The sequence below is a fragment of the Vigna angularis genome, chromosome 7 (genome assembly GCF_016808095.1).
Source record: "Vigna angularis cultivar LongXiaoDou No.4 chromosome 7, ASM1680809v1, whole genome shotgun sequence".
Lineage (NCBI taxonomy): Eukaryota > Viridiplantae > Streptophyta > Magnoliopsida > Fabales > Fabaceae > Vigna > Vigna angularis.
Genome location: NC_068976.1, coordinates 18494015 through 18520668, shown reverse-complemented (window position 1 = coordinate 18520668; position 26654 = coordinate 18494015). Strand labels below are relative to the sequence as shown.

At 31.3% G+C, this 26654-nt stretch overlaps 4 protein-coding genes across 5 annotated transcripts; 3 read left to right on the top strand and 1 right to left on the bottom strand.

The window, feature by feature from the left end:
- The first annotated feature begins 659 nt into the window (after positions 1-659).
- LOC108338628 (fimbrin-5) lies at positions 660-6506 on the top strand. The gene is made up of 15 exons (XM_017575627.2): positions 660-921; positions 1078-1206; positions 1297-1467; positions 1817-2055; positions 2142-2313; positions 2427-2465; positions 2618-2686; positions 2812-2928; positions 3283-3494; positions 3859-4017; positions 4156-4355; positions 4723-4880; positions 5159-5255; positions 5403-5494; positions 5930-6506. The coding sequence occupies exons 2-15, from the start codon at positions 1120-1122 to the stop codon at positions 6122-6124; spliced, it is 2007 nt and encodes a 668-aa protein (XP_017431116.1). The 5' UTR covers positions 660-921; positions 1078-1119; the 3' UTR covers positions 6125-6506.
- Positions 6507-8175: 1669 nt separating this feature from the next.
- LOC108338651 (uncharacterized) lies at positions 8176-12263 on the bottom strand. 2 transcript variants are annotated; one of them, XM_017575665.2, is made up of 7 exons: positions 11009-12262; positions 10111-10227; positions 9450-9628; positions 9271-9364; positions 9114-9191; positions 8631-8732; positions 8176-8509 (listed from the first exon to the last, which is right to left on the bottom strand). In XM_017575665.2, the coding sequence occupies exons 1-7, from the start codon at positions 11489-11491 to the stop codon at positions 8375-8377; spliced, it is 1188 nt and encodes a 395-aa protein (XP_017431154.1). In that variant the 5' UTR covers positions 11492-12262; the 3' UTR covers positions 8176-8374. The 2 variants fall into 2 exon arrangements, with proteins under 2 accessions (XP_017431154.1, XP_052736186.1); XM_052880226.1 differs by lacking the exon at positions 8176-8509 and having other exon boundaries at positions 8708-8764; positions 11009-12263.
- Positions 12264-18594: 6331 nt separating this feature from the next.
- LOC108337604 (caffeic acid 3-O-methyltransferase 1) lies at positions 18595-20797 on the top strand. The gene is made up of 4 exons (XM_017574163.2): positions 18595-19050; positions 19364-19674; positions 19866-19930; positions 20419-20797. The coding sequence occupies exons 1-4, from the start codon at positions 18632-18634 to the stop codon at positions 20719-20721; spliced, it is 1098 nt and encodes a 365-aa protein (XP_017429652.1). The 5' UTR covers positions 18595-18631; the 3' UTR covers positions 20722-20797.
- A 2523-nt stretch (positions 20798-23320) lies between these two features.
- Positions 23321-26258, top strand: LOC108337153 (transmembrane emp24 domain-containing protein p24beta2). Its single transcript, XM_017573613.2, has 5 exons — positions 23321-23565; positions 23650-23862; positions 24982-25168; positions 25293-25400; positions 25969-26258. Exons 2-5 carry the CDS (start codon positions 23650-23652, stop codon positions 26100-26102), a joined length of 642 nt encoding a protein of 213 aa, XP_017429102.1. The 5' UTR covers positions 23321-23565; the 3' UTR covers positions 26103-26258.
- The last annotated feature ends 396 nt before the right edge of the window (positions 26259-26654 follow it).

Here is a 26654-nt window from a genome sequence, read left to right as displayed (position 1 = left end):
ATTTCCTTTTAAATAATAAATGTACATAAACATTATCGAAAATATTAAATTTTATAATTGGTTTCCGTATTAACATATTTTAAAATTTGAAGTGTTGAAAATGGGAGATTAATTAAATTGATTGATTATTGTTTAATATTTGCAAAAAGTATCTAATTTATTTTCTTTTATTACTAGTATGAAAAGACGAAAAATAAAATAGTAAAGGTAGCATGATAGACATGACATACTTAACAAGGATAAAATGGTCTTAAAAAAATGAGTTTTTATAATTTTTTTAAAAAAAAAAAAAAAAGTTGAGAAGGATAATGTCAAATAAATGTAAAAAAATTATGTGTATCAAAATATCATTTAAAAAGGATAATGGTATCATATTATACTGTTACATTTATTTAAGATATACTATAAAAATAAAATGATAATAAAATCGTAAGTTTTGTATTCTTTTAAAAAAAGAAGAAAATAAAAATAATAAAGTATAATAAATTTATGTGTGTCAAAAATATATTTAAAAAAAAAAGTTGAGGGCGATGAGATATATTTGGTTGGTGAAAAAGCAACAAAAGAAAAGAAAGAAAAGAAAGAAAGAAAGAAAGGGAAGGAAAGAGGAGTGTGAAGTGATGCCAGGTGTCATTGGCGTTTAATATTGAGGGAAATAGGAAAGCAGAGAGTGAAAGCGTGGGTTCCGTTTGATTTGATTATTTGCGTTCCATTCCCTTTGTCTTCGCGGGTCCTTTCGCCAACACGTTTTTTTCTCCCAACCCCATTTCCTCATTCGGACATTCAAACAAACACCTTTCTCTCTCTCTCTCTCTCTCTCTCTGAAGAAGAAGAAGAAGAAGAAGAAGAAGAAGAAAGAAACTCCGTGCAGAAACGATGACGAGACATTTGAATCTCTCTCTCCTTTTGTGACTCTCTTAGGTACTTTTCTCAATTCTCATTTCTCAAGCGCTTCGTGTCTTGTCGCAATCTCACCTTGGATCCGTGTGATTGGATATTCACGCATGTTTGATTTGATTTTGAATGCGTTATGTATATTGGCTCATGAACCTTTCATTTTGTGTGTTATCGTGTCAGTGTTATCCCCGTGTTTATAGTTTTTCTTCAACATAGTCAAACATGTCTAGTTTCGTCGGCGTCCTTGTTTCTGATCAAGAGCTTCAGAGCCAGTTCACTCAAGTCGAACTTCGAACACTCAAATCTAAGGTCTGTATTTTCTTCCTTTCTTGTATTGTTTTTCGTCGAAACCGCAACCTCGGACTCAAACGCGCCTTCTGTTTATTATGTTTCTTTTAGTATGTGTCGGAAAGGAATCAGTTGGGACGTGTTACTGTCGGAGATTTGCCTGCTATTTTTAAGAAATTGAAGATTTTTTCTGAACTGTTCACCGAGGATGAGATTAAGAGTGTTTTGGCACAGTCATATGAGAACACGGATGAAGACATTGATTTCGAGTCCTTCTTAAGGGTGAGTTTTTATTTACCTCTGGAAAAGTTAAAAGCTAGGTTATGCTCCTATACGTTCATGTGTTTCTTAATTTAGTTTTTACATGTTTGTAAGAATGACCTTTTGATTGATTTCGCAAAGAAATATTTGGATAATATTTGTTACAATGTCATTTGATGTTCAAATCGACTCTTGGCTTTTCATGTATGTGCACTTAACACGAAACGAAGCTGTTATTTTGTTTTTGTTTTACTTTTAAATATCTGCGTGAGCTGGTATATTCTAATTTGTAGATGAGTAATTTTGTAGGTATTATTATATTTATATTTACATTGAACATAGCAACTTAATCAGTGACATTGAATGGCAGGCACATTTAAATCTGCAAGCCCAAGCAACAGCTAAAGATGGTGGTTCAAAAAGCTCTTCTTCATTTTTGAAGACAGCTACAACAACTTTTCATCATGCCATTAATGAATCTGAGAAAGCTTCTTATGTCGCACATATTAACAACTGCTTGGCTGAAGACAAATTCCTGGGTCAGTTTCTTCCAATTGATCCATCAACAGATGCATTGTTTGATCTTGCAAAAGATGGAGTCCTTCTCTGGTAGTGTCATGAATCAATATGGACTCGTTTAAAAAAAATTGTCTCCCTTTTCTTCCACCATGACTTTGTTTATTTTATTTCTCCAGTAAGCTTATTAATGTTGCTGTTCCTGGGACCATAGACGAGCGAGCTATTAACACAAAAAAAGTTCTTAATCCATGGGAAAGGAATGAGAACCATACCCTAGGCCTGAATTCGGCCAAGGCTATTGGTTGCACAGTGGTTAACATTGGTACACAGGATCTGATTGAAGGAAGAGTAGGTTTAATCCTTCTTTTGTCCCTCTCTTCATGTTTCCAGATTCCTTTTGTTTCATTCCACCGACTTTAACTTGTTTTATTTTTCAAAACTTTCCTCTTTGGTTTTTGTAGCCCCATCTGATACTTGGTCTGATTTCACAAGTAATTAAGGTAAACTACTGAAACTCTTCTCCTTCCTTCCTTAATATGGAACTCAGATAAGAAGGTGGACACCAGAATGAGTTGATTATTCATTGGTAAGACATGTAAACTTATGCTGTCTTTTTTGTTTGTTTGACTTTTCATTACGATGGCAACATTAGATTCAATTGTTAGCTGATCTCAATCTGAAGAAGACTCCTCAACTTGTGGAATTAGTGGAAGATGACAAGGTGATATTGGATAATATTGTTCCTTTTGTTTGTAGTTTACTAAATACAATGTTTTCTTCCTTTCCTTTACATGTCAGAAATGTGATTGAAATAAACCACTATATTATATCGTAACATGTGTGCAGGAGGTGGAAGAGCTTATCAGTTTAGCACCTGAAAAGGTTTTACTGAAATGGATGAATTTCCACTTGAAGAAAGCTGGATATGAGAAACAAGTTACAAACTTCTCGTCTGACCTAAAGGTGAGGGAAATTCTTACTAAGTTTGCATGCTGACTTGCTCTTGTAGAAATAATTCTGGACATGGATGAAATATTATTCAGTATTCCTTCTTAGTAACCTTTTCCTATACCCAACACTGCCTTTATTTTGTGTCTTTTAAACCAGTAAAGAAACTATGGACCTTCTTGTTGTTGGCCTTGACAACCATAGACCAGTTTTCAAGGAAAAGATTCACTATACAGCTGTACATCATGCCAATTGCTGAATCATTCTATGGCTAGTTTTTTATGTGGTTGGCAGATGTTTTCATAGTGAGATATAATATGATTACAAATTGCATGTGTCTATTGTATCTACAATATCTTCTTTTTGCAGGATGGAGAGGCTTATGCTTACTTGCTTAATGCTCTTGCCCCAGAAGTGGCTGGCCCATCTGCCTTAGCAGCAAGTGATCCAACGGAAAGGGCTAGCTTGGTTCTTGAGCAGGCAGAGAAATTAGATTGCAAGAGATACCTCACTCCAAAGGACATAGTGGAGGGATCGCCTAATCTTAATCTTGCATTTGTTGCTCAAATTTTCCAGCATAGGTATGGTTAGTTTAAGAGTTGCAATGTGCTAATTTTTTCATTGAAAATTCATACAATAAGAACATTTTGGGATGTGCTTCTAATAACTCATGCTGTGCTCTGTCATTCTGTGAATGGGATGGGGGTGGCTCATGTATCATGTAACATTGTCACTTAAGCTTATGTATTTCATTTGTTATGATTATCGTGAAATAGGCCTTTCAGTACAAGTAATGGATATTGATCTCTCTAATTGATTCATTTGTCAGGGAAGGTTCAGTGAATGTTTAAGTTAGACGTATACAGTACAGAATGGATCTTAAGCTGATTCAGATTGTAAATTTCATTTAAATAAATCCAATATCTGTTACTTGTACTTTTGCAGGAATGGTCTTACAACAGTTGACAGTCAGAAAATGTCCTTCGCTGAGATGATGACTGATGATGTAGAGACATCTCGGGAAGAACGATGCTTCAGACTATGGATTAACAGTCTTGGAGTTGCTACTTATGTCAATAATGTTTTTGAGGATGTCAGAAATGGGCAAGTTCTTCCATTGTTCTGTTGGCTCACCATCTGCGTCTTCTATTTTCTTATCATTTCTGTTTTCAACTTATGTCATCTTTTAATATTTTCTTTAACCTTTATTGATTGTGATTGTCCTTATTTCCTTTTATGCAGATGGGTTCTATTAGAAGTTCTTGACAAGGTTTCACCAGGATCTGTCAATTGGAAACTGGCCACAAAGCCTCCTATTAAGATGCCGTTCCGAAAAGTTGAGAACTGCAACCAAGTTATACAGATCGGGAAGGACCTAAACTTTTCATTAGTGAATGTTGCTGGCAATGATTTTGTACAAGGGAATAAGAAGCTCTTAGTGGGTGAGTGTCATGTTATCCCCTTTTTGTGATGATTTCTTATTGGTAGAGAACCTTTTATAATTGTGTGGTGGGTTTCATGTCTTTTAACATCTGCTTGAATTCTGTTTTGTCATCATCCATTGGTTATTTTGTTGTGTCAATGCATTATTTTATGCTTCAATTCTCTCTAGGTAATTCTGCCAACTAAAGATTGTCAATAGCCAGGATATATTTTTGTGATGCATTACTGAGGAATATCAGAATGTTCTCTATAGCGCTTATGTATGCTGTATACAAAAAAGGATATATGTTATACGTAATACAAAACATAAAGCTTTAATCCAGCCCATATTAGGGAATATTCATCTTCTTTATTCTTTGTCCCCAGCATTTTTGTGGCAGCTGATGAGGTTTAATATGCTTCAACTGCTGAAAAATTTGAGATCTCATTCCCAAGGTAAAGAGATTACCGATGCTGATATTCTAAACTGGGCAAACAACAAAGTGAAAAAAACAGGAAGGACTTCTGAAATGGAAAGTTTCAAGGTACAGAACCATCTATTGAGAGTTGTGTGTGTGTGATTATACAATTATTGGTACTCTTAATTTACATTTCTCTATAACAATTATCAGTACATTTGTTTGTACTGCTTGTTTTTGGAGCGCAATCACAGGAATCTGTTATCAATAGCACTAAGTAATTTTATTAAGGCTTTTGAATGAAGAAAAATATCGTTCAGTTTTTATGAAGGACAATGTACTCGATTGTTGCTTTGATTTGGACTACAACTCATCGTTAATGTTTATGTATTCTGCTTCATCAGGATAAGAATCTTTCCAGTGGCGTTTTCTTCCTTGAGCTTTTGAGTGCTGTGGAGCCAAGGGTTGTCAACTGGAGTCTTGTTACTAAAGGGGAGACTGGTATGCCAACTGAGAATTTATGCTTCTAGAATTCTGTCTGGAACTCTTTAATTTCTCAACAATCATATTTAGTATTAATATGATGAGAATATGCTTACCTTATTGGCAACAACTGGAAATTTCAAATTATTCTGTCTTGAATTACAGATGAAGATAAGAAGTTGAATGCAACATATATAATCAGTGTTGCCCGAAAACTTGGGTGTTCCATTTTCCTGTTACCTGAAGACATAATAGAGGTAAGTTCCTAGGTGTTTTAAACATAATTTTGCTAGTAATTACGCTAGAGTTGTCCATGGAAAAGGACAATTTTTTATTTAATAGGTTGCAGTCTCCAGTAAACATTCTTTTATAGGATCATAGATACATGATGCTTCTGAGTTCTTAAAATTGGAATAGTACGTTTCAACAATTGATTGATTGTTGTATGGAGAGCTCATGTCATTTATCCAAAGTAAATAATGTTTATGGAAAAAAAGTTTTTTCTAGTATCTAAATATATCTTTTCATTGAGCTTCCTGCCCACATAAATGTTTCAAAACAGGCCATTAGTAAATCTTGCACATTTATTATATTAGTGCTTACCTAGATTTCACCAGACTTTTTATCTGTCCTTTATTTGACTGAGAAATTTTATGTCCGACTCTCCCTTATCTTGCATTTAACCTTGACAGGTCAACCAGAAGATGATACTCACTTTAACTGCTAGCATAATGCATTGGAGCCTGAAGAAACCTGAAGACCACAGCAACCGTGAAGCAACGCCTGCAACTCCGATGGAAAATGAAAACGAAACAGATGTAGTTGACAAGGTATCCAATTTGTCCGTTAATGATGATGATGCTTCGGAGAATCCCAGCACTGCTTAAGTAGAAAGGTGAAGAAAACCATATCCAATCGAGAATGAACGGACACAACACAATTTTGTTTATAGAACTAAAAGAAGATGCCAACCTCTCGGGTTCCCTGTTCGAAAGAAAGCTTATTGTTTATTATGAAAAAAACCACAGATAATAAGGATATTGTAAATTCTTATTTTAGATTTTTTGTACTTAGGCATATTCTTTGATGAAAATTGCATGCGAAATTTCCCAATAATAATATGGGTGGAAGGCATTCTTTTGTTTTCCGTCCAACTAAGATTATTTTTAATGCGGTGTATGCAGATACGAATTGAAGTGGATGAAAAGAACCAGTGATTATTTATGTTAGTTCATGCTATGTATGACAATTGAATACCTTGTATGCCAATTTTTTTGTCTTTTGTTTTCCTATAACTTTCTTAACTCTGTTGTCAACACAGTATAAACATCGCATAATGTAATACATTTTTATTTTCCGAATAATACTGCTTCATTATAGAAAACATCTCAAAGGAATTATTCATCTCATCATTTCCCTTGAACCATGTACTTTGTCTTCTACTTGGTAAAAACCTTCAGCTCTCAAAGTTCGTTTAACCTTCTCTATATTTTCTCTATGAATTTTCTATCTACAATTACATTATCTTAATAAAGTAGCAGGATATGCTGATTCCAGACTAACTTAAACAGATAAGGTTTCAAAGTCAATCCTTGATGTAGTCGTAGATAATTTATGTGGCTTCGTGTTCTATTCTTACCCTAGTTATGATCTATTCACACATTTTTAATTGCTATCAAATACAAATCTATTTCTTCTGCAGTACCTTCCATGTTAGACCTAGATGATCATGGACTCTACTATACCATGAGTGAACACGTCTCACTCTTAGGCTTAGTGAAATAACTCACCGATAACTTTGTAGTGAAATGATTTTTCATTACAGAATAATTTAGGTTGCATTTAGAGAAAAAAATTAAATATGTTTTCCTGGAAATTTAACGTTTTTTAAATCATTATTTTATTTCTCTGTAAGTATTTAAAGTTACAAAAAATATGTGCTTTTAGCTCATGTAAAAACATTGGTGAATAAAACCTTTTAAAGCTAAAAGGCACTATCTATATATAATTAGAAGAACACAAATAGGGCACCATTTTGTTGATCTTTGCAACTTTCATCGACTGTCATTATGAACAGAAGTACTGAACCGATGTTGATTGTTGCACCAAACACATCAACACATACAACTCTAACCTCCAAAAAAGAAAATGAAAAAATTAAAATATATATTCAAAACGAATGTCCTCGTTTAAATTCATCCCATGGTAGTCCATCTTTGCTTATCAACCTTGTCATTAGATGAAAAGTTGCAATCAACTCCACCATATAATTTTTTTTATCATTTATTACGATTACCCTTTTATACTATACCATAAAGAATAATGGTAAATTTCATCTCTTTAAATAAGATTTTAGATTTATAATATTTGAACATGAAATCTTACTTAAGGGTAGAAAAAATATAGTCTTTTTGCTGTAGGCTTGATTGTCCAGAAAACGTAGAAATTGAAGCAGAAGATGGCAAACAGCTCAGGAACCACGGGATCGCATTTATTCATACACACCGTCATAATAAATCCCTTTTCATACTTCATTCATCAATTCATTCCTATTCAGCGTTGCTAAAGCTTCTTTTTCAACTGTGTGCAAGAAAAAATAATCCCTTTAATCAAGATTTCTGACTAAATAAAGGGCTTAATTCGCGACGTGTAACCAACCAACCAGTATTTAATGCCCATAAGATGATTTTTCCAATACATGAAACACCACCATCTTCATTTTGATATAAATAAAATATTACAATTATATTTATTAATTATATTTATTAAGAAATAAACTTTAAATCTAATTCAATTCTAAAAAAATAACTTGTAAAATGAAATTTAAATTTATATACTTTAAATTAATCTTATCTTTATTTCTAATCAATTTAAGACTTTTAATAATATTATATTTTAATTATAAGAGAATATGAGTGAAGAAGGGTGAAATTTGATGTTGATAGAAATTATAAGATTAATTAATAGATTATTATGTCCGTATCCAAATTTACACTTAATGACCTACAAACATCCTGAAAATGAACAGGGCTTGTGTCATGCCCCGAGGGCGATACCATTTCAGATTAAATTAGAGAAACGTAACGTAACGAAAGGTACCAAAAAAAAACCCAAAAGACATGAAATGAAAGCTAATGCTATTTGTCATCTGTTCTAAGGGAATTTAACCGTCTGATCCTCTGATCAAGCTCCTTCATCACTTCAGGTTCTTGTTTCTTCCTTTGCTTTGATATCGTGTTTGTTGTCATTGATCCTATCTTATCAAATGCCACCTGCAAACACAATCAATTTTTCATTCAACAATTGCATTATTATTAAATGCGTCAATCTTATTCCTTGTAGTGCTTTTCTTCTTCTCATAGCATTCAATAAGATAGTGAGAGTTTGTCTTACTGTCAATAGATCGTCTGGATCAAATAGATGATGCGTGGTCGTCTGCAAAATGTTGATCACTTCGCCAACATGATGGGTTAGAATCAACTCATCTTCCTTCATCTGCAATTTGCAGTCACCATTGTTCAAACATCCTTTCCAATGTTCAATAAAAATAATAAAGTTAACCACGATTTTAGTCTCTAAACTATAATACGATTTTAGTTTTCGTTCTTATCTCAAACTTTGATCTTTTTAGATTCCTATACTTAAAAAATGTATGAATGTAGAGTCCCTTCATCCAATGGTATTAACTGTATTACATCCAATGCATAAAAAATAATTAATGTTATAAGACTATATTTATGTATTTTTTCAGTATAGAGACCTAACAAGATCAAAGTTTGATAGGGACGAAAACGAAAATCGGATTATGGTTTAGGAACTAAACATATCAAACGCAAAAAAATCCAACAAAGAACAAAAGGGCTAAGGTAGTGGTACCTTAAAGATTGCCAAGGCCACGTTAAATATAACCTTAGCACCCTCGTTGAAGATAACATCCCAGACGCGAAGAGTTGTCTGATCCATGGAGGAAGTGTTAATATGAGGAACAATTTAACATTTTTTTATGTAGAATTTATTGCCGCATTATTCTAACCTCGGAAGGCAGACTTTTGGAGAAGAGGCAGAGGAACCACTCGGTGGCAACAAGGGAAACATCAAATTCCAAAGATTCTAAATGACTCGCAATCCTGCATTTCCATCACTACAGTTTTCAGAAGGTATACTGGGAATCAAACATATACGATACACAGTTAACACATCATGTAAAATTACCTCGGACACTTCTTAGCCAGTAAATCTTTAAACACTCTTTGTTCCACATGGCATCCTGACAAGTTGTTTGTGTAACAGTCATTCACCAGGACATTCTCCAACAAGACAGCAAGCATCCAAAATGCATCTTCTTCTGTCTTCATCACAAGCAACAACAATGCTGCCACGTAATTTAATCCCTGGAGCAGTAATATAGTAGAGTTAGCAGTTGAGAAGATATGTACCCAAGTATGCACTCAATATATTTAATTTTCAAGTAAACAACCAATATGTTATTGAGTATAACTTCAATTTAACTGGTGAAACTTTGTGGTGCTATAAAATACAGTGGATGAAGCAGTTGAGAAAAACAAACGTGGGAACAACATAGAAACTGATCCATGCTTCAGTCACACCATGTCGTTAATTTACAAGAGAATATTCAACCAGCATGTTGCTATTTTTTGTGAACATGTAACATCTAATCACGGATGAAAAAAGAATAGAAGAAGCGTTTTTTGTTCATGATGTGAATAAGCATTAAGTCATTGAAAAAGGAAGCCACATAAAAGATATTTTCTCTTCAAATACCTAATACAGACACATAACAAAGTTAGAATTTTGTCTTTCATGTACTGCGAAGAGAGACACTACTTCAAAAGAAAGAACAGAGCAAACCTACCTGACAATACCCAACATCAGAATCACGGAAGGAATAAGCAACGAGAACACGCCTGAGAGCAGCATGCCCCTCGGGAGTGTCCAGCCACGGGTGGCCAGGGAAGGTTCGGGGTAGGTCCTGCAAACGTGTTCATGGAATGATTAGAAACAGAATAAACGTAATTAGCATTATAACAAGTGGGCAGGTCCAAATTATTCCAAACAAAAATCAATAATCAAACATCATTTTAAGGATAGCTTCAAACACCCTGATGACAGTTGCCTTTCCAAAACCATAAAGTGCATATTGTTAACTAAGTAGATAAACAGCATCCACATCCCAATAAATATATACAAAAGTCTACATTTTGTATACACAAACTCCATCCCTAATCTTTAACTATACCAAGGATCACACAAATTACCATCTCTTTCTGATCAGCTTTTACTCAAAGCCACATTTTGCCTCAACCAAATTTTGTGTAAATTATTCAAATGGGATATACCAATAGGGCTCAAGTATCCTATAATTGTAAAGGTTACAGACATAGGGCTGACAAATGCTTCAATTCCTGCAGATCTTCCTTCATTCTCAATATCATAGCATCCATAAATACAAAATTTTACTCATAGGGGAAAAAACACAAAAGCAACGCAGACAATCATTCATCAAAATCTGCTGCAAGATTTTGTCTGAAATTTTTGTCAGAAGGCACAACGCAATGTCCATACAAAGTGATTCCTCCTTCAAATCCATTTGAAAATGATCCACAAACCTGCAAACACTTGTCAAATAAAAGGTAACCAAACAAACCAGAAGGACCGTGATGCCCAGAACCATAATAAAGAAACTTGTAATCAAATTCAAAACCAAACCAAACTGTGCGATGATCATAAAAAGAAAAGGGTGAGCTCCTCACATGATCTATCTGCCGGGTAGCAGGGGTGACCTTCCCATCCACAGCTTTGGTCAAATCATCATAATAACTGTCAGGCACGGTGGACTTTTTCTTGGCTGCCCCTGACAAGGAAAACCAAATCTTAGGCCTGAGAACTGGGGGAATCCCCTTCCTGATCAACTTCTTCAACGTGATAGCATTGGTCAGAGCTGAGAATTTTAAGGAGGATGTAAGAGCACTGCTTTGCCCGATGGTAGTGTGCAAATACCAATTTGCCCCCTTGCTGGCCTCCAATGCCCACCAAACTCTTCCCTGTTGCCTCACCTTCTCCCTTACCTCATTCAACACATTCACATCATCCACATTCCCTTCCACCGTGAATCCATAAAGGTCTTGGAATTTCACAGTCAGATTTGCCCTCCTGGAATGGATGCTGGGCCTCAAAACTGCTACCTGAGATTGGTATTCAAAGGCAAGGTCAATTTTGCTTTTGGTCCCATACATTTTTTCTTGTGTCGGATCAAGAAAGACTGCCACAACAAAGGGCTGGGCTTGGCTTCCCTTCGGTGTTCAGACTAGGTTGTCTTATGTATTGGGAAAAGGAAGGACCTTGTCAAATAACAAAACTACCCACTAGTCTGAAACCGTGAAAAGGTCCATTCCAAGGACCTGGGTGCTTAAGATTAGGTGAGGAGACGCCGCAAAGTTGTCAGAAACAAAATGGGTGCAACAAGATTTGGGGAAACAAAGGTTGGAGTCAGAAATTATAAAAAAAGGGACAAGCTTTGAAAGACCCTTTCTGCATCCTGGAGGAAGCTTGAGCCTTTGATGTATTGAGCTCAAATATCTTGGGCGAGTCTATTGAAAACACTTCACAAATGTGAATTGTGGACAGAAAAAAAAAGGAGGGTTGAATATTCAAGAAAAGAGAGACAAGATGAGACCCAGGAAGACAGAGGTGGAAAAAACATGGAAAAAAAAAAGAAAAAAAGCGAAAATGAGGGAAATTAGAGATCCTTTAAGATGAATGCAAGATAAGAGAGAGGAATGATTGGAAAAGATTAGGTCTTGAAATGGGTAATGAGATGAAGAAAATAAGGAATTAGAAAGAAAAGGAGAAGAATAAAAGGCTGGAATTTAGGGAGAATTTTTGCATAGAAAGAATGTAAAAACAGAACGGAGAAATAGGGATGCCGATCTGAGCTGGTTGCTGCCTCTGGCCTCTGCTACAAACGCTCGCTCTCGTCTTTCTCTTCTATAATTCTTCTCACTCGTTTAAATTTCACCTTTTTCATATATTATATTTATTATAAAAATTATTAATAAATTATTATTATTATAACGTTCATTAGGTGAATGGATTAAAATGCATCATTGATGAAAAAAAATGTTTTGGACATGTTCAGTGATTCTGGTGCACTTTTCAAATTTAGGAGATAATGTCTTGTGTCTTTTTCTTAGACTTCTGTCTCGCATAATTGTATCCTCCAGAATTTTGTATTTTTTTATATTAAATCAATTTTATTATATTTTTATTTTTTATGGTAAATATTGAATGTATATTGTAGTTGAAGCAATTGAATACAATTTTATTATTTTTTTTCGTAAGAAAATATAAGGATGTGTAGAAAGATATATATGACATTAACTATATTAAATCAGTTTTTTTTAATGAAATTAAAATTTCATTATGTAAATTGTTTACATATCTATGGAGTAATGATGGTGTGATGTAGAAAATCTATTTAAGTCATATAAATAATTAAAGTGTAAGTATATTTAATGATGTTTCTTTTTTCCTATTTTGTTTCACTGGTGGGTTAATCGTACAGAGACCAAATAAGTTTGGTAATCTTTTACAATTTAATACTTTTAATTACTTAAAATAGCCTGTTATGTTAATAAGATAATCAGGTAATTAAATAATTATTGTTTGATTTATTAGTGTATTGTGACATGTTTTTTTTTAGTATTTGAATATTTATATTTTTTAAATAGAAGTTTGGAAATATTCAGTTTTTTTTTTATTTGATGTTTGCGTTATGTTATGTATCTAACATCTTTTTTTATATTTTGATTAGATATAATTTTAGTTTTTGATTTTATCTTAAATTTTGATAATATTAAGTTTTCTATTACATTTATTGATATAAAAAAAAGAAAACTAAAATTGCGTTATAATTTAAAGATAAAAAATAATTATTTTTTATTGTTTTACAAATCTACATGTATTACATATTTTCAGTTTTTATAGATAATTTTTAGAATCAATATTTTTAAATATATAATTATACTGAAAATAAAACCACTTATTTATAAATAATTAAGAAGAGTTTAAGAAGTTGCAAGCCCCCCAATTAATAGGTAGACACCACATATGGGATACCTCATTTTTCACGTTAATAAATACATAGAAAAAATAAAATCAACTACTTCATTTATATCCATTAAAGTAACCATTTTTATACACAGCAGATTTTATCTCCCATAAAAATATTATTTTGCCATCATGAATATGGATTTTATATGATCCTTAGATCTAGGCATTTAAGGGGTCATTAAATCCATAATTATAGATAAAAAATTAAGGAATTTATATCTTAAATTTAAGGTTCGTTTTAATTTGCTAGAATATAGCTTGTCTTGTTCAATATTAATGTAATGCTTATAAATTGCTAACTAGATGTGAAAAAAAGAAATAGAAAACTGAGATCCCACAAAACTAAAATGAAAAATTGATTGTTTTGATAATTTTATTAGATTGCAAACTTTTTCACTACCTCACTCCAAAGGAAGATGAAAAAAAAAATAACTATAATAATTATGACTAATATTTGTAAATAATGAATATGGATATTTAATTTAATTGAATGGATATGGTATTATGTATCCAATTCAGAATATTCGGCTCTTACTAATAATTAATAATAACTTTTATTTAGTTTTTTAATTTAAGTGATTAAAATAAATTTGTCATGGAATGAATATTAATCATAAAAAAATTAAAATTTTATTTTATATATTTTTATTTTTTTTTATCTATATTTATGAAACTGTAATTATTTTGTAAGTTGTGGATGATTACGTTCAAAGGAGATATTACACTCAGCAATATATTAATAATAAAAGCATTCTTTGGTTCAAACTAGTGTTAGGTTTGTGGTTAAAATTTAAAAAACACATATTTGAAACTATAAGAGTAGAATATTCAATAATGGTAACATGATTATGTTATTAAATTGCAAGTTACTTTCTTTATTCTTTATTTATTTAGACATATTGGACTAAATTCAAGAGAAAATAGGAGCATGGGAAAACATTGCTATCATATAATTCATAGAAAAGTTTTTATCTTTCTATTTTGAGACTTTATATATGTAATATATATATATATATATATATATATATATATATATATATATATATATATATATATATATATATATATATATATATATATATATATATATATTTGAATTAGCTCATGAATTATGAAAGATATCTGAAGGATAGTTATCTAGTGAGATATTGTGGTATTATTTTGTAAGACGAATTAAAGTCATACATCAAAATGTATCACGTTTATAAATTTATATTGAGAATTGGAATTTATTATTAAAAAATGAAAGTAAAATTGAGTGAATAAGTAATTAATTGAAATTAGCTTGTGGTGAAAGTAACGTTTACTTTTGGTCACTCATTAAAAAAAGGATGCACTTAATTATCAGCAATTAGATTTTATCATAAAGTCAAAAGGATGATCACTAAGAAGGAATAGTTCAAAATTTGAATGCATCACGTTACAAGGATTGTTGAATACGATTTTGCAGAACATGCACAGTGTTCATGAATTATTTTCAATTTTTAAGTGCCATAGTCGTGCCAGTGACTATGTGATGCTCAACCTCAAATTCAAAACCAAACATAAAAAATCATTCAAATTATTAAGACATTATTTACTTTTAGTTTAATACTTAGTAAAAATTACTTAGTAAAAAATGAATTATGATTGGGCCTAATTAGAATTTTCACTAATTACAAACTACCAAAATCTATAAAAATAGAAGTGAAAGATAAAAAGATATATTATTATATTTATTACGAGTTTAAGATTTTATTATTTTTATTGAATTAATTGTTAATTTGAACATTTTGACAAATATATCTATACGGTTTGAAACTTGAAAAAAAAACAGTAACTAAAAGTATTTATGATTACTTAAGTCAACTTAAAAATAAAGTAAAAGAATATTTGTAGAGATTTCAACCCTAACCCAACACAAATCTTAGTTTCTAAAACACTTTTAGATTTTTTTTTTATTCTCAATATCTTTTTCTTTTATCTTAACAACTGATATAAATTCAAATAAAATATAATGGGATACTTACATGAATTTCAAACAAAATTTAAATAAACTAAAATTAATATTAATCCAAATAAAATACAAAAGTAAATATTAAATCACACGATATAATTATATAAATTAAAACATAATATAAAAATATTTTGATAAATTAAATATTATTAATTATAAGTATATATAAATATAAATACTATCATACTTGTATCACTGCATTAACATACAAATACGTTCTTATCTTAAAATATATATTTATAGTATGTATTTCCTATCCATCCGTATCTTTTTTGACATCCTAATCGGGATTTGTTTTTTCAGAAAAAAAAAAGTTTTTTACCCAACAAAATAATAATTTCCATGCTTTTCACGCAGTTGATTTATATCTTCAATCATATTAATTGGTAAAAGTGAAGGCAAATTTATAAAAGGAAAAGGGTGAGCACACATTTTTTGTTGACATGTGTTTTGCAGTTACGTTACTGTTTTATGGCCCACAAAATGATTGTTTAGATTTGATAAAAACTGATATAAGTGGGGCCCACCGGGCCCGTTAAGTAGGCCCATCCTTTCACTAGCGCCAAATGGAAGAAATCACCTGTGGCTGAGACTATTCTTGTTCTCAAAGTTATGGATAAGCCTTACAGAATTTTCAAGCAACCTCATTCAATTTGTTTTACCTACATGCACATAATATTTAAATTATTATATAAAAATAAAGAGATTGTATACCGTTATAATATCATAAATTGTTATTTGTAGTATATTTTACCTATTAATTATTTTAACAATGTTTTTTATTGGTTAACTGTGTGAATTATTATAAAATTATGCTAAAAATTATGTAGTAAGCTAAATATTATTTAATAGAAAAGAGTTGCATTAGATTAATTCCGACAAGGTTGTGTTCGTTCTTGTTACATGGGCCGGCTCCGTTTTCACATTGGGCCGGGACCGGCCGGTTGACGTTGATGTGGGACCCACTTTCTTCTTGAATCAAATGATTCAAGCTGTTCTTCATCGGTTCGTGGCCATTTCATTTCATCCACAATATTTTTATATTTTAACAGTACATTCAGGAATTCAGTATTTCTTTTATTTTCATAGGCAATCTCAATTCAAATTTATAAATTTCAGAAAATATAAACAAGAAAAAAAAACTTCTACAAAAATTAAAATTAATATATTCAAAGGTTAGAAAATAAAAAATTTAAAAATGAGATGAGATAATCTTTACAAATTAACATATACATGAGTTCATTTTAATTTACATAAACAATTTTTTTCTATCAAAAAATACTTATGAAAAAATTAGTATTAATTGAGCATCTTGACTTGCTGATTTTGTAGTATTTCTCGTACTCTTGGTTAAAATAAACATTATTTGAATATATTAATAGGAGGAAGCAAGAAAATATCTTACGGAATAAGGAAGAGAAAAAACAAATAAAAGGAAACAACTAAAGAGTGATGATACCAACCTACATCCTTTGCCACAAAGATAACGACCATTCACCTTCACGTGCTATGTCATTATTATTATAATAATAATAATAATATTATTATTATTATAATAATATTATTATTATTTATTTAAGAAAAAACCTAGCTATCAAAACTCATAAAAAGCTACGAGGACAAAAAAGAAAATGTTTATTTCACAACTTCACTAAATTTATGAAAAGTACGTATCCATTTTTTTAAAATGAATGCAAAATGAGTCATTTCTATCCGTTTTAGATCAGAAAAAATGGGATGAGACTTTACATTAACTTTACATATTAAATTATTAACTTTTAAGTAAACTTTTTTTAAAATTAATAATTATTAAGTTTACATATTAAATTATTTCATCATAATTAATAGTTAAATTTTAAATTAATATTTTTATACATATTTACATCTTTTAAGTAGTATAATATAGAAAACTAATTAAAAAATTCAACCCGACGCATCAAAGATTAATCATACGTAAAACTTACTTAATTGAATTAGATTAAGTTGAATCGTATTTTTTTGAAGCATTTCTTGAATACCTGTGTGGCCACTGTGGCTCCCGAGGCCCAAACAATAATTATCAACCCAAAGTTGAGCCCATAGTTGCTCTATATCTTCATTTTTTTGTTTCCTTTTATTGATTAATGTTAGACAAAATTTGATTAAAGAAAGCAGTATGATTAAAAAAAAAATTAACAGGTCAAATTTCTAATGATTAGTTATAAGAAGGGAAATAAGATATCTCCGTTATTATATAACCAACAGGTTAAATTTGTTCAATATTTATGGTTGTTTTGTTGGTAATTTTGATTTTCCTTTTTTCAAGCTAATCATATTAGTTTATGAGATTTTTCAGAAAATGGTTATGATATTTTGACATTTGATAAATTTTAACATTTATTATAGATTTTTTTATAGTATTAAATTTTCTTTATATAAAAATCATATTACTTGTAAAAGTGGAATATCAAGTGATTAATAAGATTATGAAATAACTATTTTTCTTTAGAAATAACTAAAAAGTAGTGCGTAGAAAATAAAATAAAATCACATTCATCCAATAAGTTAATATGATTTTCATTTAAAGTAAAATAAATCACCTTAAAAATCTAATATCATTAGTTCCAAAGATTATACGTTTTTTAACTTTAAAATTATAAACTCAAGTTTTTATGGAAATATTTAAATATAGTTTTTGGAGTCTTTTTCAAAACTATACAAGACTTTATTTAACATGTAGACGATATCTTCTTACCATTTGAATTCCTTTCCATTGTTCCACAAATAACTTAAAAGATTCAGATTTTTTCCTGTTTGTTTCTAATAATTTTCATTTTAATATGACATATATTTACAACTTAAAGGAAATATTAAAATTAAGACATTTTATTAGTTAAATTATAGTTTCGTAGTTTTATGTACAAAATATATAATAGAAAACTTCCATTTTAGTTTTTATAAACCTTTTTGTTTAACTATTAATCTGTGGAATATATATTGTATACACCAATATATCAAAGAAAAAATATATAATAAATTATTTTTCAATTAAACTAAATGAGAAATAACAGTTTAGTCAAATTGAAGCACACATCTAATCATTGGATTAACATATTGGTGTCTCGTATTCAACGTGAATGAACTTATAATGAACATTAAGGACAAAAACATTGATTAGGCTTGAGGCTTATCTCTTGCAGCTTTCATACACCTACTAATGATAATCCATTATAAATGTAAAACTTGTTTAACCATATATCTATCTTTATAATTTAGGCAGAGACAGTAAATGGCAGAGCAAAGCATGAAAGAGGAAAGTGCAGAGGAAGTAGTATCTGATGAAGAAGCTTATCTGTTTGCCATGGAGCTAGCTGGTGCCTCTGCTGTTCCCATGGTTCTGAAGTCAGCCATTGAACTTGGCATCTTGGAAACCATAGCCAAGGCTGGTCCTGGAGCTCATCTTTCTCCTTCTGAAATAGCTGCTCAGATACCAAATATAAAGAACCCTAATGCACCTGCTATGTTGGACCGCATGTTCCGCCTTTTGGTTAGCTACAACATCCTCAAACTTCGATTCCCCGATGGTAATATGGCTGAAAGCCACTATGCTCTTCACCCAAAAGCCAAATACCTTGTCAACAATCAAGATGCTGTCTCTGTGTCTGCTTACTTTCTCATGGAACACGACAAAGTCCTCACAGAAATGTGGTATTTTGTTAACATGTCTAACTTTTGTTGTAAAGTTATTGATAAAATTTCTTGTTGAGAGGATTCATTTAGGAGTTACAAACATCAATCAGACATGGACCCAACTATAAACAATTGAGACTATTTTCTATTCAAAACTTTAAGGAAACAGGTTAATGGATCTTTCATCTTTATATAATGTTTTACTTTTTTAATTCTATCCAATGTGAGTTTGGATTTCCAACATTTTTATGGAGTTACTAAGATAGGGAACTTTATGAGAAGATACAAGATTGCAGATAGAGAGAGTTTAAAGGATTGTGTTGTTTTGCAGGTACAAGTTGACAGAATCAGTTGAGGAGGGTGGATTTCCATTTAAAAATGCTTATGGAATGAATGCCTTTGAGTTCCATGACGCAAATCCAAGATTTAATAGGCTTTTCAATAAGGGGTTGTCTGATTGCTCTAGCATCACGATGAAGAAAATTCTTGAGATTTACAAAGGGTTTGAGGGTGTTGGATCTTTGGTTGATGTTGGGGGTGGAACTGGGGCTATCATCGGCATGATTGCCTCCAAGTACTCCTCCATAAAGTGTCTTAATTTTGACTTACCCCACGTTATCAAAGAAGCTCCATCTTATGCAGGTTCTTTTCACTTTTTACCACCATGGGAACTGGTTGGCTATTTAAGCTTTTTAATCAAATATATATTAACCACTTGTTAATTATGCATTCTTTTATGTTGTTGATCTTGACTTTGTGTTAATTAATATTCGATAATTTAATTATGTTTGACTTTTAAAACATTAATTACATTACGTGCGATATTAGTGCAGGTGTGGAACATGTGGGTGGAGACATGTTTGTGAGTGTTCCAAAAGCTGACGCAATTTTTATGAAGGTGTGTTATTAAAATTTGAATATTTTATAAACATCTTTGTCCACTTTCGTTGAGATCAAATTTGATGAAAATGTTGAAGGTTTGAAGAGAGATAAAACTATTTTAAAGTATATAAATTGATATAAATTTCATTTTATAAATTGATTTGATAGGATTGAGTTAAGTTTAAAGTTTACTTATTCACATAGTATCAAAGTACAAATGAATTATAACCTATTATAACGAGATTTCTTGTTTGTTTGGTCTATTATACCTCCCATTATCAAGATATTTGTTGTTTATACTGTTTCATTTGTTATCGGACCACCCATTAGTTTCTAGTCTCACGAAATGTATATTCTTTAATTTGATAAATGTGTTATAAATTTCACATCGACTATAAATAACGTCAGTTTAAAATATATAAATGGGTTCAAACCTCACTTGGTTTTGTAGAATTGAATCAGGATTAAAGTCCACTTCTTAACATAAAATATTTTTTTATGTAGTGGGTATGTCATGACTGGAATGATGAGCAATGCTTGAAATTGTTGAAGAACTGTTATGATTCTCTTCCTGACACTGGAAAGGTGATTTTAGTTGAAGGGCTTATTCCAGAAACTCCAAATTCTAAGTTAGCTTCAAAGTGTGAGTTTCAAATGGACATTGTGATGTTGTGTCATAGCCCGAATGGAAAAGAGAGAACAGAGAAAGAATACGAGGCTTTGGCTAAAGGAGCTGGATTCCATGGTTTCAGAATAACATGTTGTGTTTTCAATATTTATGTTATGGAGTTCCTTAAAAAGGCTTAATTTTTATCTTCTCCCACTTGTGTTGCAGTTATGTTTTGAGAATAGTTTGTTGGCTAAAAAAGTTTCTTCCCTTCTATATATGTTTCATTTGTTTTTATTATGACAAATCAATAAAGATATTATAATCAATCGGTTCACTACATCTTTGGTCCATACTTTTAGAAGTTTGGTTCAAAATGGTCATACCTTTTGAAAAAGTTTAATAAGGCCCCATATTTTGTTTAAAAATGTTCAATTCGGTCCTTTTCGTGGACGCCGTTAAAAACATAACAATGCTGATGTCACTGTGGCCAAATCTGAGTGAGGTGTTATGTTGGATGATTACGTGACATTATGAAGTGAAGTGCGAGTTCTTTTATTAAAATCAAAGAAAATTTCAATCTAAAACCCTAACGTTTTAAGAACCCTAAAGTGGAAATTAGAATCAAAAACCCTAAATTAGGGAAAAATCCCCAATCTTTTTATGCATTTTTGCCTTCCTTCCTTCTTCACCAACCGTACGTCGTACATCGAACATGGCTAATCCTTTCACACTTTTAACCTAGTGATCCATGGGTTTTTCCTCTCTCTATCGTGGGTTTCATAAAACCCCAATCTTAATCCCTTTTCTGGTGCGCCGCCGTGTTTTCTATCGTTGAGCTCTCGCAAGCAGTGGTGATCATTGGAAACATAATGATTTTTGGTTGCGTTCGAAGTGATGGTGGTTTTGATTATGGTTTTCTTACAGGTCTGGCGAGGCACTCTATTTCTTCTTTTCCCTAACAGAAGCTCCCTTATACATTCACAGGCGGAGGCGGAGTTCTATTTCAGACAGTGACGTTCCCTTGTTAGTGGTCTACATAATCATGCATAAAAAGATTGAGGATTTTTCCCCAATTTAGGGTTCTTAAAACATTAGGGTTTTAGATTGAAATTTTCTTTGATATTAATAAAAGGACCGAATTGAACCTTTTAAAACAAAATATGAGTCCTTACTGAATTTTTTCAAAAAGTAGGACCGTTTTGGACCAATCCCCCGACTAAATGATGTATTGAACCTAATCAATCATTATCAACTATAAAATGTTAATTACATCATCAATCACCATAAATTTAAAATATTGTCTGCAATGGTTATGATTTTGTCTTTAAAAAAGATCTTTATACACAAAAAGAAGAAAAAAAATTTAAGTTTGTGTTCGATTTTGGTTCCTAAACAATATGAGATTATTAATTGTGATAGAAATAACTTATAATTTAGATTTTTATAAAAAAAAATTCTAAATATTAGACATATTTAAATAATTTTATTAAAAAAATATATTAAGAAATCAAAATAAATAAAATTATACAATTTGGATTAGTAGTTAAATAGAACATTCAGTAGCAGTTTGTCTATATTAGAGTATAATGAATGAAGGGTAAATACTAATATTGTAAATACTTATAATATTGTGAAAAGTCCCGCTCTTTATATCATGGGAAGATGTTGTATAAACTTGTTATACATTCTATATTTTAGAGATAATTTCTAAAGCAATAAGAATTATCCTTTTGTTGATGATAGTTGCTAAATTATTTAAAGATAAAATAAGTTTATTAGGTCTTATATTTATTTGTTAGTTTATGTTAATAACAAAATAATTAAATAGGATAAACATATTTATACTTTATGAACAAATAATTAAATGTATAATATATGTATTTGAGATCACTGTGAAAATTGAATTATTTCAATATAACTTTGTTAGAAGTGATTTAAAAATAGTTAATTTTATTTGGGTTGTGGAGAATTAACTTTTAGTAGCAAAACAGTATATCTGAAATTGAAAAGAAAAAAAAACCGTTGAAAAAAAAAAACATAACCTACAAATTATCAGATTTATAAAATTAACCTATTCTTTTATAAAAGGTTTTTACAGATTTCAACTTTTATCCTAACACATAAAATTAGAAATACAAACATATTTTTATCCAAATCGATTAAATCTTTTAAAAATCCATCATTCATGAACTGCAACTAGACTAAAAATTTCTATCAAAAGTAAAATTATTTGAATACCCATTGATTGAATAAAATATATAAAGTTATAAATAAATCTACATAAATATCAGATTTGAATATTTCTAATCCATGATTGTTGTTAGTGTACTCTTTTTAGGTATGTTTCTCGGGAACACCTTAATTACTTAATTTCACTATATTTGTAATTATATAAAATAAAAAACTGGTTATATAATAAAAATATATAATTTTAAAGACATATAATTAAATACAAATATTATTTATTATATTAAATTATTTTTTAAAATAATTAAAAAATTTAATCATACACATAATATTTTATTCTGACTAGTGCCTTAACAAGCTATGATTTTCTTAAGATTACATGTTATGATTCCTTTACTTTATATACGCGAAAATAAAAATGAATTGTGGATATCAATAAATGATGAAGATATTATACAAAAAAAAATATTTTTTTTCTTCATTTACACTGATAAAAATAAATGTTATTATTGATATTATTATTATAATTATTATTTTTATATTTATATCTGATCTGAACCAAATTGGTGATCTATCACAAAGCATACAGAGAGCTTCCGAACTCATCTTAGGATGGTTTTGTTTGCACACGAGGCCGAGAAGAGTTAGTAGTTTGAAAACCATCTTACTCGTGTCGAGATTTAATTGGACGAGTGACCAGAACTCTCCAATCACAGACTGAAACGTGTAAAAAGAGAAAGGTTGTACAACGACGCCGTTTCCAGTTTCAGCAATCACGTTGAGATTAAAAATCAGCCGCTGCGTGTCGTGTTTCATATTTTTCGTCAAATTTCCGAGAAGAGCCAGTCACAAAGGTATTTTTGTCTGTGTTATGATGTTTTGATTCTGTGGATCCGTGATTTTGAGATGAGTATCTGAATTAACCTATTGTTTGGCAGATGAGATTACCATCGTTGAGGCATGCTTTGGTGTTCGTGTTAATTGGGGCATTGTGGAACTTGCAGAGGTCGGAGGGTATTCGATTTGTGATAGACAGGGACGAGTGTTTCTCCCATGATGTCAAGTACGAGGGTGACACTGTTCATGTCTCTTTCGTTGTTATCAAGGCTGATTCTCCCTGGCATTATGGCGACGAAGGTGTCGATCTCGTGGTATGTTATTTTTTTCTTTTTTCCTCTCGCTCGATCTCCTTATGTGAAACCAATATTATTTTGTTTTACCTTAATTTTGTGTTTCGTAACTCTTAATGAGAATTTATGGGAATTTGTTTCAAAATTCCGATGAGGCAAGGGAATAGAATAGAACCATAGGCGCCTATACAAAGTCAAAACCAACAATCATTGGTTTCTCTTACGCGTACCTGCTGTTGGCTGTTGGCCGTTGGTTTAGGGTTTTATCTTGGAACAACCATCAATCTCATCCTTGAAATATTACCCTCTCTGCTAAATGATCCCCAAATGCAAAAAAATAAATTCCATCTACGTTATTTCCCAAGTGTTAGTTTACCCAAATAATAAAAAGTCCTTCAAATTGGTCTCTGAAATTCACAAAATTCATCCAATTAGAGATTAAATATGTTTAAGAGAGGGATTACTTATGCATTATAGTTTTATATTTTCCGAGAATACTCTCTTAAAAGAGGGAGTAATACTTGAGAGACGAAATTGATGGTTTATTCATTTGTGTTGTCAAGCTAAATATATTTTGTACCTCTCTCTGTTCATACCTAAGGTGGCAGAAGAATATTCTGTGATTGTCTTCAGCACAACCATGATGCTTTTTTTGTTTTAAGATCTTAGGATCTGTTGGTAAACATGAACCCCATTCTGGGAACTTTTATTCAGTGCCCATGCTGAAGTATTTGGAGGGTGTTATAGCAAAAGTTTGTACATGGTAAACACCTAATGGAGCAAAATGTTATCCACGGTTAGGATATAATTTAGTTGCAAAAGGGTTAAATTTTTTTCATAGTAACAAAGAGTACTTGTAGTCATATAGAGATGTTGTGAATTTTATGTAGCTATTTATATGTATCACCTTTTACATTTACAATTATGTATAAACGATCCACATTAAACGTCTACTTTTGTTTTTTTGTGCTATACAATCTTTGGATATTTATTTCTCTAGCAGTTGTACTAGTCCACATTCTGCATACACAATTGATAGGAATAGCCTTTCTTTGAAACTATGTTCACTTTCCTTTTTCTTGGTGTACTCTACACGATCATGTTTTGGAATCTCATTGCACCACAATGTAAGAATTTCAGGTAAAGGGTCCCTCTGGTGAGCAAATTCAAGATTTTCGGGACAAGACCAGTGACAAGTTTGACTTCGTGGCTCACAAATCAGGGGTTCATAAGTTCTGCTTCACCAACAAGTCTCCTTATCATGAAACTGTCGATTTTGATGTACATGTTGGACACTTCTCTTACTTTGAGCAGCATGCAAAAGATGGTAATGCCTCTTCTATGAAGTCCACTTTCTTTATTTTTCTCGTGTAAACATTGCTGTTTAATTTCATGGAAGTCTGTAAAGCGAGGGAATTTTTTTGTTGAAACTTCTGTGACTGTTTTTGCAGAGCATTTTACCCCCTTGCTGGAGCAAATAGGAAAGTTGGAGGAAGCTCTATACAACATTCAGTTTGAACAGCATTGGTTAGAGGCTCAGACTGATCGCCAAGCAATAGGTAATTATTTAAGGTTTACTTTTATGTTTATCATACGATTTTCTTTTTCTCTGGATACAATTTTTCATGTTCATCAGTTAAACATATAATTGTGCTAAAGACAAACATACCTTGTTTCTGTATGCAGTCTTGTTTTATGTTCTTGATACTATTTTATATTAAATTCTTGTCGCCATGTGATCATCCTAATTTATTCAGTTACCATACCAAAAGAGACCACCCTGTTGAGAACACTAGTTCCTATCTTTTTGATTGTGTTCACTGGCTCTCCTTTGAGGCCTGAGTGTTCCCTATACTCAAGTGCTACATCGATGCGATGTGATGCAATGCACGCACTATTCTGATTGATGGGAAATAGCTGTTTCAATGCACCCTTTGCGTATATTCCAAAGTTGTGTTTAGTGAAATGGAACACACTCGTTATTGGTTGAATGTCCATTTTTTGGCTTATGATCTTAAAACCAAAACCAACAAACTGAGCATCTTTGTCTTGTTTTCTTCTGTTGTTAACTCTTTCTTGACTGCAGATGAAATATCATATTGACTTACGTTTGGAATATGTATGCAGTGAACGATGCAATGAGCCGAAGAGCAGTACACAAGGCAATTTTTGAATCAGCCGCACTGATTGGGGCTAGTGCGATTCAAGTCTACCTTCTACAGCGATTGTTTGAACGAAAACTGGGTACCTCAAGAGTTTAGAGCTTCCAAATGTATTCAGAAACTGTAACAGTACAGACGAGAATGATATTTTGAACTTTTTTTCTTCTGTTTTCATCACTTGGATATTTATATAACTAGTTCTACTTATAATACCTGTGGAAAGATGTTATTTAATGTTAATTATAGTTCATTTCATTTGCCATACTTTTCAATTTATTTACCCTGCTTAAGCTGCTACGGCGTTAGAGAAATTGTTATGCACACACTTCGTGGCAGATTTGCAGTGGTAACGATATTCTTGAGTCGCAGCATATTTAAGAATTTATTATCGCTTAATATAACCAAGAGAACAATTAGCATTGACCATTGAGATACCAAGTTTCGATAACATGGCAGGAGATTTTCTCTATTGTATAATGCACCTGGTGAAAGGATAATTTACACTTTCTAAATTGATAGAGTATTGTGCCAAGCAAGGGGCATTATTCATCATTTTGACTCAAACTGCTATGTAAATTTAATTTTAACTGAGGATAGGTAAATCATTTTTAATTTATACACTTCCGGTATAAACCCCTTTGGATGTACGTA

Bases quoted from the DNA above. Each gene is read 5' to 3' on its own strand.
- LOC108338628 (XM_017575627.2), top strand. From the start codon at position 1,120: ATGTCTAGTTTCGTCGGCGTCCTTGTTTCTGATCAAGAGCTTCAGAGC. The intron at 2,687-2,811 runs GTGATATTGGAT...ACATGTGTGCAG, and splicing joins AATTAGTGGAAGATGACAAG to GAGGTGGAAGAGCTTATCAG. The intron at 4,018-4,155 runs GCAAGTTCTTCC...CCTTTTATGCAG, and splicing joins TTTGAGGATGTCAGAAATGG to ATGGGTTCTATTAGAAGTTC.
- LOC108338651 (XM_017575665.2), bottom strand. From the start codon at position 11,491: ATGTATGGGACCAAAAGCAAAATTGACCTTGCCTTTGAATACCAATCT. The intron at 9,365-9,449 runs GTAATTTTACAT...ATGGAAATGCAG, and splicing joins CTGGCTAAGAAGTGTCCGAG to GATTGCGAGTCATTTAGAAT. The intron at 9,192-9,270 runs GTTAGAATAATG...TCCATGGATCAG, and splicing joins CCAAAAGTCTGCCTTCCGAG to ACAACTCTTCGCGTCTGGGA.
- LOC108337604 (XM_017574163.2), top strand. From the start codon at position 18,632: ATGGCAGAGCAAAGCATGAAAGAGGAAAGTGCAGAGGAAGTAGTATCT. The intron at 19,051-19,363 runs GTATTTTGTTAA...GTTGTTTTGCAG, and splicing joins AAAGTCCTCACAGAAATGTG to GTACAAGTTGACAGAATCAG. The intron at 19,931-20,418 runs GTGTGTTATTAA...TTTTTTATGTAG, and splicing joins CTGACGCAATTTTTATGAAG to TGGGTATGTCATGACTGGAA.
- LOC108337153 (XM_017573613.2), top strand. From the start codon at position 23,650: ATGAGATTACCATCGTTGAGGCATGCTTTGGTGTTCGTGTTAATTGGG. The intron at 23,863-24,981 runs GTATGTTATTTT...TAAGAATTTCAG, and splicing joins ACGAAGGTGTCGATCTCGTG to GTAAAGGGTCCCTCTGGTGA. The intron at 25,169-25,292 runs GTAATGCCTCTT...CTGTTTTTGCAG, and splicing joins TGAGCAGCATGCAAAAGATG to AGCATTTTACCCCCTTGCTG.